Source organism: Oncorhynchus mykiss, chromosome 32 (genome assembly GCF_013265735.2).
Source record: "Oncorhynchus mykiss isolate Arlee chromosome 32, USDA_OmykA_1.1, whole genome shotgun sequence".
NCBI lineage: Eukaryota > Metazoa > Chordata > Actinopteri > Salmoniformes > Salmonidae > Oncorhynchus > Oncorhynchus mykiss.
Window position 1 is genome coordinate 9,003,552 of NC_050572.1, and position 16,143 is coordinate 9,019,694.

At 41.3% G+C, this 16,143-nt stretch overlaps 1 protein-coding gene across 3 annotated transcripts; it reads left to right on the forward strand.

Annotated features, from left to right (window-relative positions):
* Positions 1-2,095: 2,095 nt before the first annotated feature.
* On the forward strand, positions 2,096-15,918 carry LOC110487879 (CCN family member 2). 3 transcript variants are annotated; one of them, XM_036971530.1, is made up of 5 exons: positions 2,096-2,213; positions 10,244-10,460; positions 10,688-10,939; positions 11,702-11,958; positions 14,563-15,918. In XM_036971530.1, the coding sequence occupies exons 2-5, from the start codon at positions 10,247-10,249 to the stop codon at positions 14,866-14,868; spliced, it is 1,029 nt and encodes a 342-aa protein (XP_036827425.1). In that variant the 5' UTR covers positions 2,096-2,213; positions 10,244-10,246; the 3' UTR covers positions 14,869-15,918. The 3 variants fall into 3 exon arrangements, with proteins under 3 accessions (XP_036827425.1, XP_036827423.1, XP_036827424.1); XM_036971528.1 differs by lacking the exon at positions 2,096-2,213 and adding an exon at positions 8,477-8,846; XM_036971529.1 differs by lacking the exon at positions 2,096-2,213 and adding an exon at positions 8,492-8,846 and having other exon boundaries at positions 11,744-11,958.
* Positions 15,919-16,143: the final 225 nt, after the last annotated feature.

Sequence of the window (16,143 nt, forward strand, 5' to 3'; positions counted from 1 at the left end):
GCGGCCGGGAGAAGAGAAGGAGACCCACCTTCCTGCACTGGGTGAGAAAAGACACAATTACATCACCTCAGCAGTAACTAAATCCCCTGGCTTACTGTATTTTTTTTGATTGAGTCCTGTGTTTGCAACCTTGTCCAGTTCAGACTCAATTAGAATAATATTGACATAAATTTGGTGTGCCAGTTCAAAGGGGTTTGTCTGGGTCTGGGAGGGAGGGAGGGAGAGAGAGAGAGAGAGGCAACTAGAGGCTTGATCCATGGTAAGGGAGATGTTTTTATCGCCCAGGTAGAAAATGCTGGCTGACTGGCTGACTGTCTGGCTGGCTGGCAGTCAGAGGCTGGGTGGAACCATGCTGGGGGTCAGGTGTGAAGACAAGGGGCCTCAGGTAGAATGACATCGTTGTTGTTGTTGTTGTCTGCCTGGTTGTTCCAACTAGACTAGTAGATTACAACTCCCACTGCTTTTCACTTGTTATTCAAGTAGTTTCGTGTTGTAGGGCCTCTCAGGTAAGATAATAAGAACTGCCAAGTCTTTGTTTAATCGCATTGTGATCCAGATATGTATGGGGTAAAGACCTTCTGCGAGGATGTACCGCACATACATCAATTTACTGAATTAATAAAACACTGTTTTCTTTATGAAACAGAATTAAATGTAATAATGTGGGAATAAATGTTGTTTTGCATTGCACTAGTTCTGATTGGCCCTCTGTCTCAAAGCCCACGTATAAAATACACCAAACATATTCAGCACCTTTTCATTTTACGGTGTACAACTTTTGACCAGAGAATAGCGTCCCCCCACAGAACGAGACGTGGCCCACCTCAACTTTCTGTTAATCTCAGCGGGAAAGTTACAGCGACGTAATCAGTTTGTCCGACAGGCTCCGATCACACAGCTATGCTCTGGGCTGAAGAGCACTCCGCCCTCCCGCGCTGGCCAACTCCTCCTCTACTAACGCTGGCAAACTCCTCCTCTACTAACGCTGGCCAACTCCTCCTCTACTAACGTTGGCCAACTCCTCCTCTACTAACGCTGGCCAACTCCTCCGGTCAACTCCTCCTCTACTAACGCTGGCCAACTCCTCCGGTCAATTCCTCTTCTACTAACGCTGGCCAACTCCTCCGGTCAACTCCTTCTATACTAACGCTTGCCAACTCCTCCTATACTAACGCTGGCCAACTCCTCCTCTACTAACGCTGGCCAACTCCTCCGGTCAACTCCTCCTATACTAAAGCTGGCCAACTCCTCCTCTACTAACGCTGGCCAACTCCTCCTCTACTAATGCTGGCCAACTCTTCCTCTACTAACGATGGTCAACTCCTCCTCTACTTACGCTGGCCAACTCCTCCTCAACTAACGATGGTCAACTCCTCCTCTACTAACGCTGGTCAACTCCTCCTATACTAACGCTGGTCAACTCCTCCTATACTAACGCTGGCCAACTCCTCCTCTACTAACGCTGGCCAACTCCTCCTCTACTAACGCTGGCCAACTCCTCCTATACTAACGCTGGCCAACTCCTCCTCTGCTAATGCTGGCCAACTCCTCCTCTACTAACGCTGGCCAACTCCTCCTCTACCAATGCTGGCCATCTCCTCCTCTACTAACGCTGGCCAACTCCTCCTCTACTAACGCTGGCCAACTCCTCATCTACTAATGCTGGCCAACTCCTCCTCTACTAACGCTGGCCAACTCCTCCTATACTAACGCTGGCCAACTCCTCCTCTACTAACGCTGGCCAACTCCTCCTCTACTAACGCTGGTCATCTTCCCTAACAGGTGAGGTCAGCTTCACTAACAGGTGAGGTCAGCTTCACTAACAAGTGAGATCATCAGGCATGGAGGAAATGTGAGTCAGCTGAGATAAGAGTGTGAAAGGGAGGTTGACTGTGTGGTGGTCGTGACCTGGTAGTGAGTCCCAAATGGCACCCTATACCCTACAAAGTGCACTACCCTATTCCACTATTACATACATTGGGCCTTGGTCAAAAGTAGTGCACTATATAGGGAATAGGGTGCCATTCAGTCCTAAACTCTGCCCTCCATCTCTTCTTCTCCACAGGAGGTCCAAGAAGCTCCCTGATGATAAGCCCTGTTGGCCCTCACACTTTGCTGCCTGCCTGAGATATGAGACGAGGGGGAGAGAGAGTCAACCCAACCTAACCCAACGCAGATGAATCTCGTAGGATGTCGACGTGTCTCACATCGCTGTAAGTAATGAGGGAATATTTTTTGTTTATCTGACTGGGACCTACCACAGTGTTCGATGCGTCAATAAGTAAAGGTTCTTTGAAGGCTTTCAACAGCCAACGGCTTCCAAAGGATTTGAAAAGTGTAGACTTAGGATGACTCACAAGGGCGGTGGACACTGAGAGCAGTGGCTGAACAGTAGACCTGGGCCTGCACTCCAAATGGGAACATATCCAAAAGTAGTGTACTATGTAGGGAATAGGACTCTGGTTTAAAGTAGTGTACTATATAGGGAATAGTGCTCTGGTCTAAAGTAGTGTACTATGTAGGGAATAGGGCTCTGGTCTAAAGTAGTGTACTATGAAGGGAATAGAGCTCTGGTCTAACGTAGTGTACTATGAAGGGAATAGTGCTCTGATCTAAAGTAGTGTACTATGTAGGGAATAGGGCTCTGGTCTAAAGTAGTGTACTATGAAGGGAATAGTGCTCTGGTCTAACGTAGTGTACTATGAAGGGAATAGTGCTCTGATCTAAAGTAGTGTACTATGAAGGGAATAGTGCTCTGGTCTAACGTAGTGTACTATGTAGGGAATAGGGCTCTGGTCTATAGTAGTGTACTATGAAGGGAATAGGGCTCTGGTCTAAAGTAGTGTACTATGTAGGGAACAGGGCTCTGGTCTAAAGTAGTGTACTATGAAGGGAATAGTGCTCTGGTCTAAAGTAGTGTACTATGTAGGGAATAGTGCTCTGGTCTAAAGTAGTGTACTATGTAGGGAACAGGGCTCTGGTCTAAAGTAGTGTACTAAAGAGGGAACAGGGCTCTGGTCTAAAGTAGTGTACCATATAGGGAATAGTGCTCTGGTCTAAAGTAGTGTACTATGTAGGGAATAGGGCTCTGGTCTAAAGTAGTGCACTATATAGGGAATTTGGGCTCTGGTCTAAAGTAGTGTACTATATACGGAATAGTGCTCTGGTCTAAAGTAGTGTACTATATAGGGAATTTGGGCTCTGGTCTAAAGTAGCGTACTATGTAGGGAATAGGGTGCTATTTGGGCCGCAAGCTTAATTCCGGCAGGGACCTGGGTGCTTTGTCCGTGGTCGATGCGTTCAAGGCTTTGACTGTTGGCTGGTGTGAGTCACCAGAGTGCAGTGGTACAGACAGACACATCAGGCGGAGTGGAGATCAACACCAGTCAAACACATCTAGGAGGCGTCCAAAATTACACCCTATTCCCTATATAGTGCACTACTTTTGAGCACAGGCTATAGAGCTCTGGTCAAAAGTAGTGCACTTTATAGGGAATAGGGTGCCATTTGGGACTCAGATGTTTTTTCCGTCTACGCTGTTCGTTATTAACACAGGAACCAATTAACTCTGTTAGAGTCAAAGGGTTTGTTTTGGAGCCAAGTTGGATGACCTTACAGAGGGTTGAGGTCAGGGGAGATGTCACCTCAATCAAATCTTCACCCATTAGGCTTCCTAATATATCATTCAGGTATATTTCCACTCTATTGTACTCTAAAGCTGATTTCTGGGTATTGTGGACAATGGTCATACTACCAGACACTGGTCATACTACCAGACAATGGTCATACTACCAGACACTGGTCATACTACCAGACACTGGTCATACTACCAGACAATGGTCATACTACCAGACAATGGTCATACTACCAGACACTAGTCATACTACCAGACACTAGTCATACTACCAGACACTGGTCATACTACCAGACAATGGTCATACTACCAGACAATGGTCATACTACCAGACAATTGTCATACTACCAGACACTGGTCATACTTCCAGACACTGGTCATACTACCAGACACTGGTCATACTACCAGACAATGGTCATACTACCAGACAATGGTCATACTACCAGACACTGGTCATACTTCCAGACACTGGTCATACTACCAGACACTGGTCATACTACCAGACACTGGTCATACTACCAGACACTGGTCATACTTCCAGACACTGGTCATACTTCCAGACACGGGTCATACTTCCAGACACTGGTCATACTACCAGACACTGGTCATACTACCAGACAATGATCATACTACCAGACAATGGTCATACCACCAGACAATGGTCATACCACCAGACAATGGTCATACCACCAGACAATGGTCATACTACCAGACAATGGTCATACTTACAGACACTGGTCATACTACCAGACAATGGTCATACTTACAGACACTGGTCATACTACCAGACAATGGTCATACATCCAGACAATGGTCATACTACCAGACAATGGTCATACATCCAGACAATGGTCATACTACCAGACAATGGTCATACTACCAGACAATGGTCATACTTACAGACAATGGTCATACTACCAGACAATGGTCATACTACCAGACAATGGTCATACTACCAGACAATGGTCATACTACCAGACAATGGTCATACTACCAGACACTAGTCATACTACCAGACAATGGTCATACTACCAGACAATGGTCATACTACCAGACAATGGTCATACTACCAGACAATGGTCATACTACCAGACAATGGTCATACTACCAGACACTAGTCATACTACCAGACAATGGTCATACTACCAGACAATGGTCATACTACCAGACAATGGTCATACTACCAGACACTAGTCATACTACCAGACAATGGTCATACTACTAGACAATGGTCATACATCCAGACACTGGTCATACTACCAGACAATGGTCATACTACCAGACAATGGTCATATTACCAGACAATGGTCATATTACCAGACAATGGTCATACTACCAGACACTAGTCATACTACTAGACAATGGTCATACATCCAGACAATGGTCATACTACCAGACAATGGTCATACTACCAGACAATGGTCATACTACCAGACAATGGTCATACATCCAGACACTGGTCATACATCCAGACACTGGTCATATGTCCAAATGTATGAACATCCACACCCATTAGCTCCCTTAGTGCCAAGAATGAACTTGAACAGGAAACCTACCGGGATATACATGTATGCTATGGTCATGTGCAGACAAAGACATTGAACAACACATTGTAACGGGTTAATGTTGATTATATACCTGGCCTGTTTATTCCCACGCTCTACTCCCTGACTTTAAATGCTTATGTATGCTTAAATCCACCACAGTTCCACCTTTACACACAAATATGTCAACATCTCCCTCTCTCTTCCCGTCTCTCCCTCCTTCTTTCTCCTCGAGCAGTGTGGTGCTGGCCTCCTAGTGGTCATGTGTGGTACCACAGCAATACATGAGTTACGTGTGGTCATGTGTGGAAAGCTGTGCTCTGTACTGTACTGTACTGCAACAAGTTTGTGACGTGGTCAATGAATGTTAACAAAAAAGCAAATCGTAAACATGGGTTACACACATAGTAGAGCGCAAGAGTTCCAACAATAGCAGCTGATGCTGAAACTGTTGCTGCCTGGCAATCTGGCATCATTCCTAGTTGCACCTGTTCCAGTTGAGATGGTGTTTATTACTCTTAAATAGGTTGCAGGATTTGGATGTTGTCCTTGCCTGTTGCATGGTAGACGGTACATAAATAGCAACCGGTTGATCTTTTATGCAAAATCATTGGCTGCTGGGCTCTGTCCCGTGCCCAGTGTCCATGTAGTATCAAGGGAATTAGAGCTCTCTGACCTCTGTAGTATTTACTGAATCTGTCCATGTCCTGCCCATGAGGTATCAACAGCGTTACATGTCCTAACTCTCTCTCTCTACTGGCTGTCTCTCTAGACTGAGGCTGGTGTCTCTGAAATTCACACATTGCAACCATCAGCCTCCAGTGCTCTGAGCTCTGTGCAGGAAGGTCTCTCGGCTAGAGACCTCAAGGCACTCCACAGCTCTGCAGTCTTGAAATTTGTACGGCCCTCCTTAGTTACGGGTTCTGTTTTGAACTTATAATACATGTTTCATCTCCGAGGCCTGGTCCTGTCTCGTGTTTCCACGGCATGGTTTCCTCTCGCCAGACAGTCTCTGAGGATCAGGAGGCACTTTGCCTGCTTTCACATTCCCACACCTCTGGTTCCCACACCTCTGATTCTCTCACTTTTGGTTCTTTCACCTCTGGTTCTCGTACCTCTGGTTCCCACAACTCTGTTTCTCATTACTCTGGTTCTCTCATCTCTGGTTCTCTCACCTCTGGTTCCCACACCTCTCGTTCTCTCACCTCTGGTTCCCGCACCTCTCGTTCTCTCACCTCTGGTTGGAGGGAGGGAAGAGAGAGAGAGAGAGAGAGAGGTACAAAAACGGATTTAGCTTGTTCATTATGTTCTCAAATATGACCCCTGGTGTTATTGTGCTCGCTGTGGCGTTTGGGCAAACAGAACCTCTTGACTTTTTAGGTAGACACACACAGCGTCATGAGGTTGGCATGCTCCAGGAAATAGCTGCCGTCCGGGCAAGACAGAAAAAAAGAAAAAGAAAAAAAGCACAACATTTACTTTTTCCTTCCCCATGTGTGTTTCCTATTTAAGACTTGACAAGCGAGGAGTGGAGTGGACAGGCTGTTTTTGACTTTCAGAAATCATGTGTATGCTACCGTGTGAGAACATGACAGACCTGCCATCCTTCTTTAGCCTCTAATGTGGGTTTTAATAAGCTCAGGTTAAAATTTCATAGTATGTCAGATCAGACATCTATCTGGTTCTTAGAAACACCTGTCAATTCCTCTGTGCTCCATGTGGCAGTCTTTCATATCATCTCTCCCTCTTCCTCTCTCTGTTTCTCCCTCTCTCTCTCTCTCTCTCTTCCTCTCTCTGTTTCTCCCAATCTTTCTCTTCCTCTCTCTCCCTCTTTCTCTTCCTCTCTCTGTTTCTCCCTCTCTCTCTTCCTCTCTCCCTCTTCCTCTCTCTGTTTCTCTCTCTCTCTTCCTCTCTCTGTTTCTCCCTCTCTTTATCTTCATCTCTCTCCCTCTTTATCTTCCTCTCTCTCTTTCTCTTCCTCTCTCTCTTTCTCTTCCTCTCTCCCTCTTCCTCTGTCTCTTTTCCTCTATTTCTCTCCCTCTTCCACCCTCTCCTTCTCTTCCTCCCTCTCTCTCTTTCTCTGGCTCTCCCTCTCTCTCCCTCCCTCTCTTTCTCTTCCTCTCTCTCTCTGTCTTCCTCCCTCTCTTTCTCTCTCTATGAAATCTCAAAATGATAGCTTTTGCATGTTTGTCTTGGAGTTGAACATCCCATGTTTGTCCTCTACGGTTAAACTGATGCTCATTTTCAAACAGTAAGCTACCTTGACTAAAGCCTCACTTCCTATTCATGCAAAAGACCTCTGTGGCCCCGGCGCTATCTGTAGACTACCTCTAAGCAAGTTAAAGACCCCTGTGGCCCCGGCGCTATCTGTAGACTACCTCTAAGCAAGTTAAAGATCTCTGTGGCCCCGGCGCTATCTGTAGACTACCTCTAAGAAAGGTCAAGACCCCTGTGGCCCCGGCGCTATCTGTAGACTACCTCTAAGAAAGGTCATGACCCCTGTGGCCCCGGCGCTATCTGTAGACTACATATAAGAAAGGTCATGACCCCTGTGGCCCCGGCGCTATCTGTAGACTACCTCTAAGAAAGGTACAAGAGGAGGGGTACAGTGTTGGAAAAGGCTAAGTTTGACAAATGACAACGATTTACGGTACAGATCTGACATTGGTAGATAGTGAGCGATGCCTTCTAAACAAGTGACCATTACCTGTTATTGTGTGTCTGTACAGCATGTCACCTGGAATCACCTGGAATCACCTGGAATCACCTGGAATCACCTGGAATCACCTGGAATCACCTGGAATCACCTGGTGACAGTAACTATTGGGATGGTCTCAGTGTGTCATATGAAATGTTTTTATTTTATTTTAATGTTATTTAACTAGGCAAGTCAGTTAAAAACAAATTCGTATTTACAATGACGGCCTGCCAAAAGGAAAAAGGCCTCCTGCAGGGGACTGGGCTTAAAAATATAAATAAATTAAATAAAAATATTGATAAAACAAAAGGTCCATACTTTGTGTTCATCCCAAATGGCACCCTATTTCCTACATACTATATAGAAAATAGGGTGCCATTTGAGACGTACTCTTTGTCATGTTATTACCCCTAGTTATTACATAATCCTACTATCAATCTTTCCCCTTTACCTGTTACCACTTTATGTAGACTACGTTGGTCTGAACGGTGGCCAAAATGAACAATGTTCTCCTTTAGTCCATGTCAAATAACACTCACAGGCATCCTTGTCAGTTCCTGCTTTAGGACATAAAACAACTCCCACTTGGCTGGGCCTGTGTCTGAAAAGGTGAAATATGATACAGTAAATTGATTGTCTGTAGAAATAGCTCTTCTCTCAGGAATTAGGAAAGAAAACCATCTGGAATTGAAATATTTTCACCCCTTTGGGTCGCGTGTCATGACTCTTGTTTCCCCGGCTCCGGCCCGCCTCGCGGACTATTTAAAGATTCTCCTCTCCGTGCCTCAGTCCTCGAGCCCTGCAGCGAGTCAACACAGCCGATTGACTGTAGAGCGCGAGAAAAGGGAAACTCCTGTCTGTCTGAACGAAAACAAACGGGTTGTAGTGTGCACGCTGTTAAAATAAACTAGCAACAATGTCTGAGGAAATTATTACCAGAATGTGCCTTTTTCTACTCATCGTCTGCTCGGTAAGTTTAATATATAATATGACAGATTTTATGTATCAGATGTGAATAAAGTGCTGGATTTTCATCTATTAATTTATGTAACTTTGTCACTTTGCATTTTATGCAATAATAACCTATTCTTTCTCTCTCATTCACCCGGCTATTGTCATATGATTTGTCTTGTCTTCATATTTATTATTTAGTCATGTAAATGTTGATTTGAAGTACAAACTTTGGGAACGCATTGTGCAGTTATAGCAGCTAAAACATTCCATGGGGGTGTGGGCTCGCAGTAAACAGCTCTGTAAAGTAGCCTACAGCAGCTCTGTAAAGTAGCCTACAGCAGCTCTGTAAAGTAGCCTACAGCAGCTCTGTAAAGTAGCCTACAGCAGCTCTGTAAAGTAGCCTACAGCAGCTCTGTAAAGTAGCCTACAGCAGCTCTGTAAAGTAGCCTACTGCAGCTCTGTAAAGTAGCCTACAGCAGCTCTGTAAAGTAGCCTACAGCAGCTCTGTAAAGTAGCCTACTGCAGCTCTGTAAAGTAGCCTACAGCAGCTCTGTAAAGTAGCCTACAGCAGCTCTGTAAATTAGCCTACAGCAGCTCTGTAAAATAGCCTACAGCAGCTCTGTAAAGTAGCCTGTAAAGTAACCTATAGCAACTCTATAAAGTAGCCTACAGCAGCAGTTCTGTAAACAATGCAAGGTTATGAAAAAGTAGGGTTGTTATAATTGGATGTCACTGTTACTGAAATGATTGGATTCAAATAGGCTATGTTCTTGGGTTTTTTCTTATTAATTGCTACTAAAAGGAACATAAGTACAGAGAAGCAGTAAAAAATAACTTAGTAGCCTAAATTGCGACATAGGACCTACAATGTAGTGGCAAGTTGTTGTTGTCCCATTTTCTTAAATAGTTTTTAATCCATGTAGTGATAAAAGGTTAGCATAACATGGATTAAAAACTATTTAAGAAAATCGGACAACAACAATTTACCACTAAATTGTAGGTCCTATGTCGCAATTTAGGCTACTAAGTTATTTAGGTAAACAGCACATCAAGATTTGACAGCATTTGAGTAGCCTACATAGATTAGATTAGATTAGTACTTGCTGTAATACCACAGTGCATTACTCTCCATAGAAATGACTGCCAGATATGACTTGGCTACATCGAGTCATGTCTCCATCTTGTGGCAGTAAGATGCATTACAAGTGAGGTGTTAACTCAAAACGCGAAGAAGCCTGACTTACAACAGTATCTGCTTCTTTGACACACAGTGTCGACCTAACTCATTGACTTGAAGTTGAGTGGATTATCACATCTTCCCTGGAGACAAATCCTGATATCAGACACGTTATTCACACTATCCTACGTGTTTCCTTTAACATTTCTGACTGTTATATTTTCTTCCGTCTACAGACAATGGCCCAGGACTGTTCCGATCCCTGTGACTGTCCCTCGGACCCCCCTCCATGCCCGTTTGGTACCAGCCTGGTTCTGGATGGCTGTGGTTGCTGTAAGGTGTGTGCCAGGCAAGCCGGCGAGCACTGTACCCTCCTGGAGCCATGTGACCACCACAGGGGGCTTTACTGTGATTATGCAATGCTGAGTGACACTGAGCACGGCATCTGCATGGGTGAGTTGAATTCTCCTGTCAACTATTAAAGAAAGGGTAGGAGGTTTTGAGATCTATCGAGACTGTGATCACCTCTTGGCTCTCCTATTGTAGAAATTGCTACATATTTTGTGCAGACTTTGTCAGGGCTTAGATTATCATTATCCAAAGCGGGCAATCTCTGGGCTAATAATGTAAAGCCTTTGAAATATAAAATCTAAAATGGCGTCTCCTCCTCTGTGTTTCAGCCCAGGAAGGCCAGACGTGCGACCTGGGAGGGGTCATCTACCGCAGTGGTGAGACCTTTCAGCCCAGCTGCAAGCACCAGTGTGTCTGTATGAACGGAGAGATCGGCTGCGTGCCAACCTGTGCCAACAACGTGCTGCTGGCCTCTCCAGACTGCCCGTACCCACGCCGCATTCAGATCCCTGGGAAGTGCTGTGAGGAGTGGGTGTGTGATCAGAGCCCTCAGGACCACCCCTACCAGTCAGCCATGGCTGGTGAGTCTAACCTCCTACAAGCTCTTAAATTTTCTCTCTCTGTCTGGGTTTCTTTTCTCTCTTTACATCCCCTTAACTTTTTCTCTCTCTCTTTTAAAGCTAAACTCACATATTTTTCTTCTCCACAATGCTGTCCCTCTCTCTCTCGCTCTCTCTCTCTCTGTATCTCTCTCTCCCTCTCTCTCTCGCTCTCTCTCTCTCTGTATCTCTCTCTCTCTCTCTCTCTCTCTCTCTGTCTCTCTCTCAGTGTCTCTGTCTCACTCTCTCGCCCTCGCACTCTCTCTCTCTCTCTCCCTCTCTCTCTCCCTCTCTCTCTCTGTCTCTCTCTCTCTCTCTCTCTCTCTCTCTCTCTCTCTCTCTCTCTCTCTCTGTCTCTGTCTCTGTCTCTGTCTCTGTCTCTCTCTGTCTCTCTCTCCCCCTCTCACTCTCTCTGTCTCTCTCTGTCTGTCTCTCTCTCTCTCCCTCTCTGTGTCTCTGTCTCTCTCTCCCTCTGCCTCTCTCTCTCTCTCCCTCTCTGTCTCTCTCAGTGTGTCTCTCTCTCTCTCTCTCCCCCTCTCTGTCTCTCTCTCAGTGTCTCTGTCTCTCTCTCAGTGTCTCTCTCTGTCTCTCTCTGTCTCTGTCTCTCTCTCCCGCTCTCTCTCTCAGTGTCTCTGTCTCTCTCTTTACCAAAGTTCAAACTAACCACCTCTCCCGCTTCTCCTCCCCTCTTGTTCACCCCTTTCACCACTGTTCACCTTTTCCTCTCCCGTCCTCTTCTCTCAGGATCTGAAATTCACCCCTTGGTCTCTTCTTCCCCTCTATCAGTCTACAGAGAGGTGTCAGCCCACGGGCCGGTCCCGGTGGAGAGCCCCAGGGAGAACTGCATCGTCCAGACCACCAAATGGGACGAGTGCTCGGCCACCTGCGGCATGGGCGTGTCGTCCCGCGTCACCAATGACAACGAGCGGTGCCAGCTGGAGAGGCAGACCCGTATCTGTATGATCCGGCCCTGCCACGTGGAGCAAGAGAAGGACATCAAGGTGGATACATGGACTAATACCATTATATAGTATAACAACATATAGAGGAACGTATTATATAGTATAACAACATATAGAGGAATGTATTATATAGTATAACAACATATAGAGGAACGTATTATATAGTATATTATATAGTATAACAACATATAGAGGAATGTATTATATAGTATATTATATAGTATAACAACATATAGAGGAATGCATTATATAGTATATTATATAGTATAACAACATATAGAGGAATGTATTATATAGTATATTATATAGTATAACAACATATAGAGGAATGTATTATATAGTATATTATATAGTATAACAACATATAGAGGAATGCATTATATAGTATATTATATAGTATAACAACATATAGAGGAATGTATTATATAGTATATTATATAGTATAACAACATATAGAGGAATGTATTATATAGTATATTATATAGTATAACAACATATAGAGGAATGCATTATATAGTATATTATATAGTATAACAACATATAGAGGAATGTATTATATAGTATATTATATAGTATAACAACATATAGAGGAATGTATTATATAGTATATTATATAGTATAACAACATATAGAGGAATGTATTATATAGTATAACAACATATAGAGGAATGTATTATATAGTATATTATATAGTATAACAACATATAGAGGAATGTATTATATAGTATATTATATAGTATAACAACATACAGAGGAATGTATTATATAGTATAACAACATATAGAGGAATGTATTATATAGTATATTATATAGTATAACAACATACAGAGGAATGTATTATATAGTATAACAACATATAGAGGAACGTATTATATAGTATATTATATAGTATAACAACATACAGAGGAATGCATTATATAGTATATTATATAGTATAACAACATATAGAGGAACGTATTATATAGTATATTATATAGTATAACAACATATAGAGGAACGTATTATATAGTATATAGTATAACAACATAGAGAGGAATGTATTATATAGTATAACAACATATAGAGGAACGTATTATATATTATATAGTATAACAACATACAGAGGAATGCATTATATAGTATATTATATAGTATAACAACATATAGAAGAACGTATTATATAGTGTATTATATAGTATAACAACATATAGAGGAACGTATTATATAGTAAAACAACATATAGAGGAACGTATTATATAATGTATTATATAGTATAACAACATACAGAGGAATGTATTATATAGTGTATTATATAGTATAACAACATACAGAGGAATGTATTATATAGTAAAACAACATATAGAGGAACGTATTATATAGTATATTATATAGTATAACAACATATAGAGGAATGTATTATATAATATATTATATAGTATAACAACATATAGAGGAGCGTATTATATAGTATATTATATAGTATAACAACATACAGAGGAATGTATTATATAGTAAAACAACATATAGAGGAACGTATTATATAATGTATTATATAGTATAACAACATACAGAGGAATGTATTATATAGTATATTATATAGTATAACAACATACAGAGGAATGTATTATATAGTAAAACAACATATAGAGGAACGTATTATATAATGTATTATATAGTATAACAACATACAGAGGAATGTATTATATAGTGTATTATATAGTATAACAACATACAGAGAAACGTATTATATAGTATATTATATAGTATAACAACATAGAGAGGAATGTATTATATAGTATATTATACAGTATAACGACATATAGAGGAACGTATTATATAGTATATTATATAGTATAACAAAATATAGAGGAACGTATTATATAGTATAACAACATACAGAGGAATGTATTATGTAGTATATTATATAGTATAACAACATATAGAGGAACGTATTATATAGTACATTATATATTATATAGTATAACAACATACAGAGGAATGTATTATATAGTACATTATATATTATATAGTATAACAACATACAGAGGAATGTATTATGTAGTATATTATATAGTATAACAACATATAGAGGAACGTATTATATAGTACATTATATATTATATAGTATAACAACATACAGAGGAATGTATTATATAGTATATTATATAGTATAACAACATATAGAGGAACGTATTATATAGTACATTATATATTATATAGTATAACAACATATAGAGGAACGTATTATATAGTACATTATATATTATATAGTATAACAACATATAGAGGAACGTATTATATAGTACATTATATATTATATAGTATAACAACATACAGAGGAATGTATTATATAGTATATTATATAGTATAACAACAAAAAGAGGAATATATTATAAAGTATATTATATAGCTTATAATATATGCATGACATAAGATGATATCACATGGCATTTCTCAGCACATTTAATAAGTGAATACTATAATAAATAATATATATTTTCATCACAAATGTAAACAAGAAGCCATGCAATTCAGGACCATAGAATGTCTTTGGCTCCTTATCGTTTACTAAAGGTTAGACCCACGCTGCCCTAAGCACGATAGACCATGTAGCAAGTTGTTATTCCCATCCTAAACTAACCGCCAGTCATCTCCGTTCCACAGAGGGGGAAGAAGTGTGTACGGACCCCCAAGTCCCCGCGAGGCGTGCGTTTCCAGCTGTCAGGCTGCAGCAGCAGGAGGGTCTACAAGCCCAAGTTCTGTGGTGTGTGTACGGACGGGCGCTGCTGTACCCCCCACAGCACCGTCACCGCAGAGGTGGAGTTCCACTGTCCCGAGGGAGACGCCTTCAGACGCAAGATGATGTTCATCAAGACGTGCTCCTGTCACCACGACTGCCCACGAGACAATGACATCTTCCTGGCTTCGCACACACGCAGGATGATCGGGGACTATGACAACGATATGTAAACATCATGGCTGCCAAACAAACTGACAAACACATCAGCCCATACACACACACACACACACACACACACACACACACACACACACATATACACACACTGATAAAACTACTTCACATCGCTCTCACACACACATAGGCAGCTTTTCGAATTCCTGGACCCCTGTCTCTACCTTACTACCCATAGACATGTCTACCTAGTGGTGAGACTGAAAACAAGTTTGTGAGTTCAAGCATGAGATTGACTCTTTAGGATTTCTTTTGTTACTTTCGTTTTGAAGTTTTATTTGGGTTTTTAAACGCGCAGCTCTAAAGTCACCTGGCTCTTTGACTCGTCTGCCTGTGTATCTACAGAGATACTATAGGGTGGATCTGACGCACTGAGGAATCAATGTTAGCGACAAGTAGCACATCACTTAGGAAGGTATACAGTTATATTCACTGCTAAAGGGTTATAGGAGCATGACACGGTAGTGTACAGATGAGCAGAAGGTACTTACTCAAACAAATGTCACATTTTGACATAAAATGTTAGAATATAACATTTAAAAAATATATATATATATATTCATATGTTAAAGATTAGCAATACAGAAATAGTTTGAATATATTATACTACTAGTATGTGCCTCGACTGATCTGCATATTATTGAGTGAATATATATATATATATATATATGTATAATTATATACACCTGACACAAAACTATTGGAAATGTTTATGATTGAGTCTTTTAACTTCGACGGGGACGTTACCTATATCTCTCATTATTTAGTCACTTCATTAGTTGTTGCCCACTGATATATTTTTTTGTTTAGTCCAACGTAAGAGTTTGGGTCCCTAAAAAATAGCTTTGTCTGACCGTGAAATTCACGTTCACAGCATGGTCAAAAAGAGACTAAAATGACTAAAATCCAAAGGTAAAAAAAAAAACTCTAGTCCAAAAACACTAAAAACCAAAAAAGTGGCTTGGTTGAAGAATGTAAATAATATTATTTACTGTTAATTTAAAAAAGGGAAAGAAAGAACAAAGGAAATAAATAAATTCTGCATTGACGAATACACCTTGTGTAAATACTGTAAGACTGTGTACAGTTTAGTACTATAATTTATGTACCTGGTTGTTGTTGTTTAATTAATAACACCAGGTTGTAAGTTGTTGTTGTATTTGTATCCTACTTGTTTTTCACTGTAACCACCTGGCCAAGATACAAGCGAGTTCCTATTGTTGCACTTTTGTCTATTTCTAATTAAATAAATTATATATTTTTTATACTTA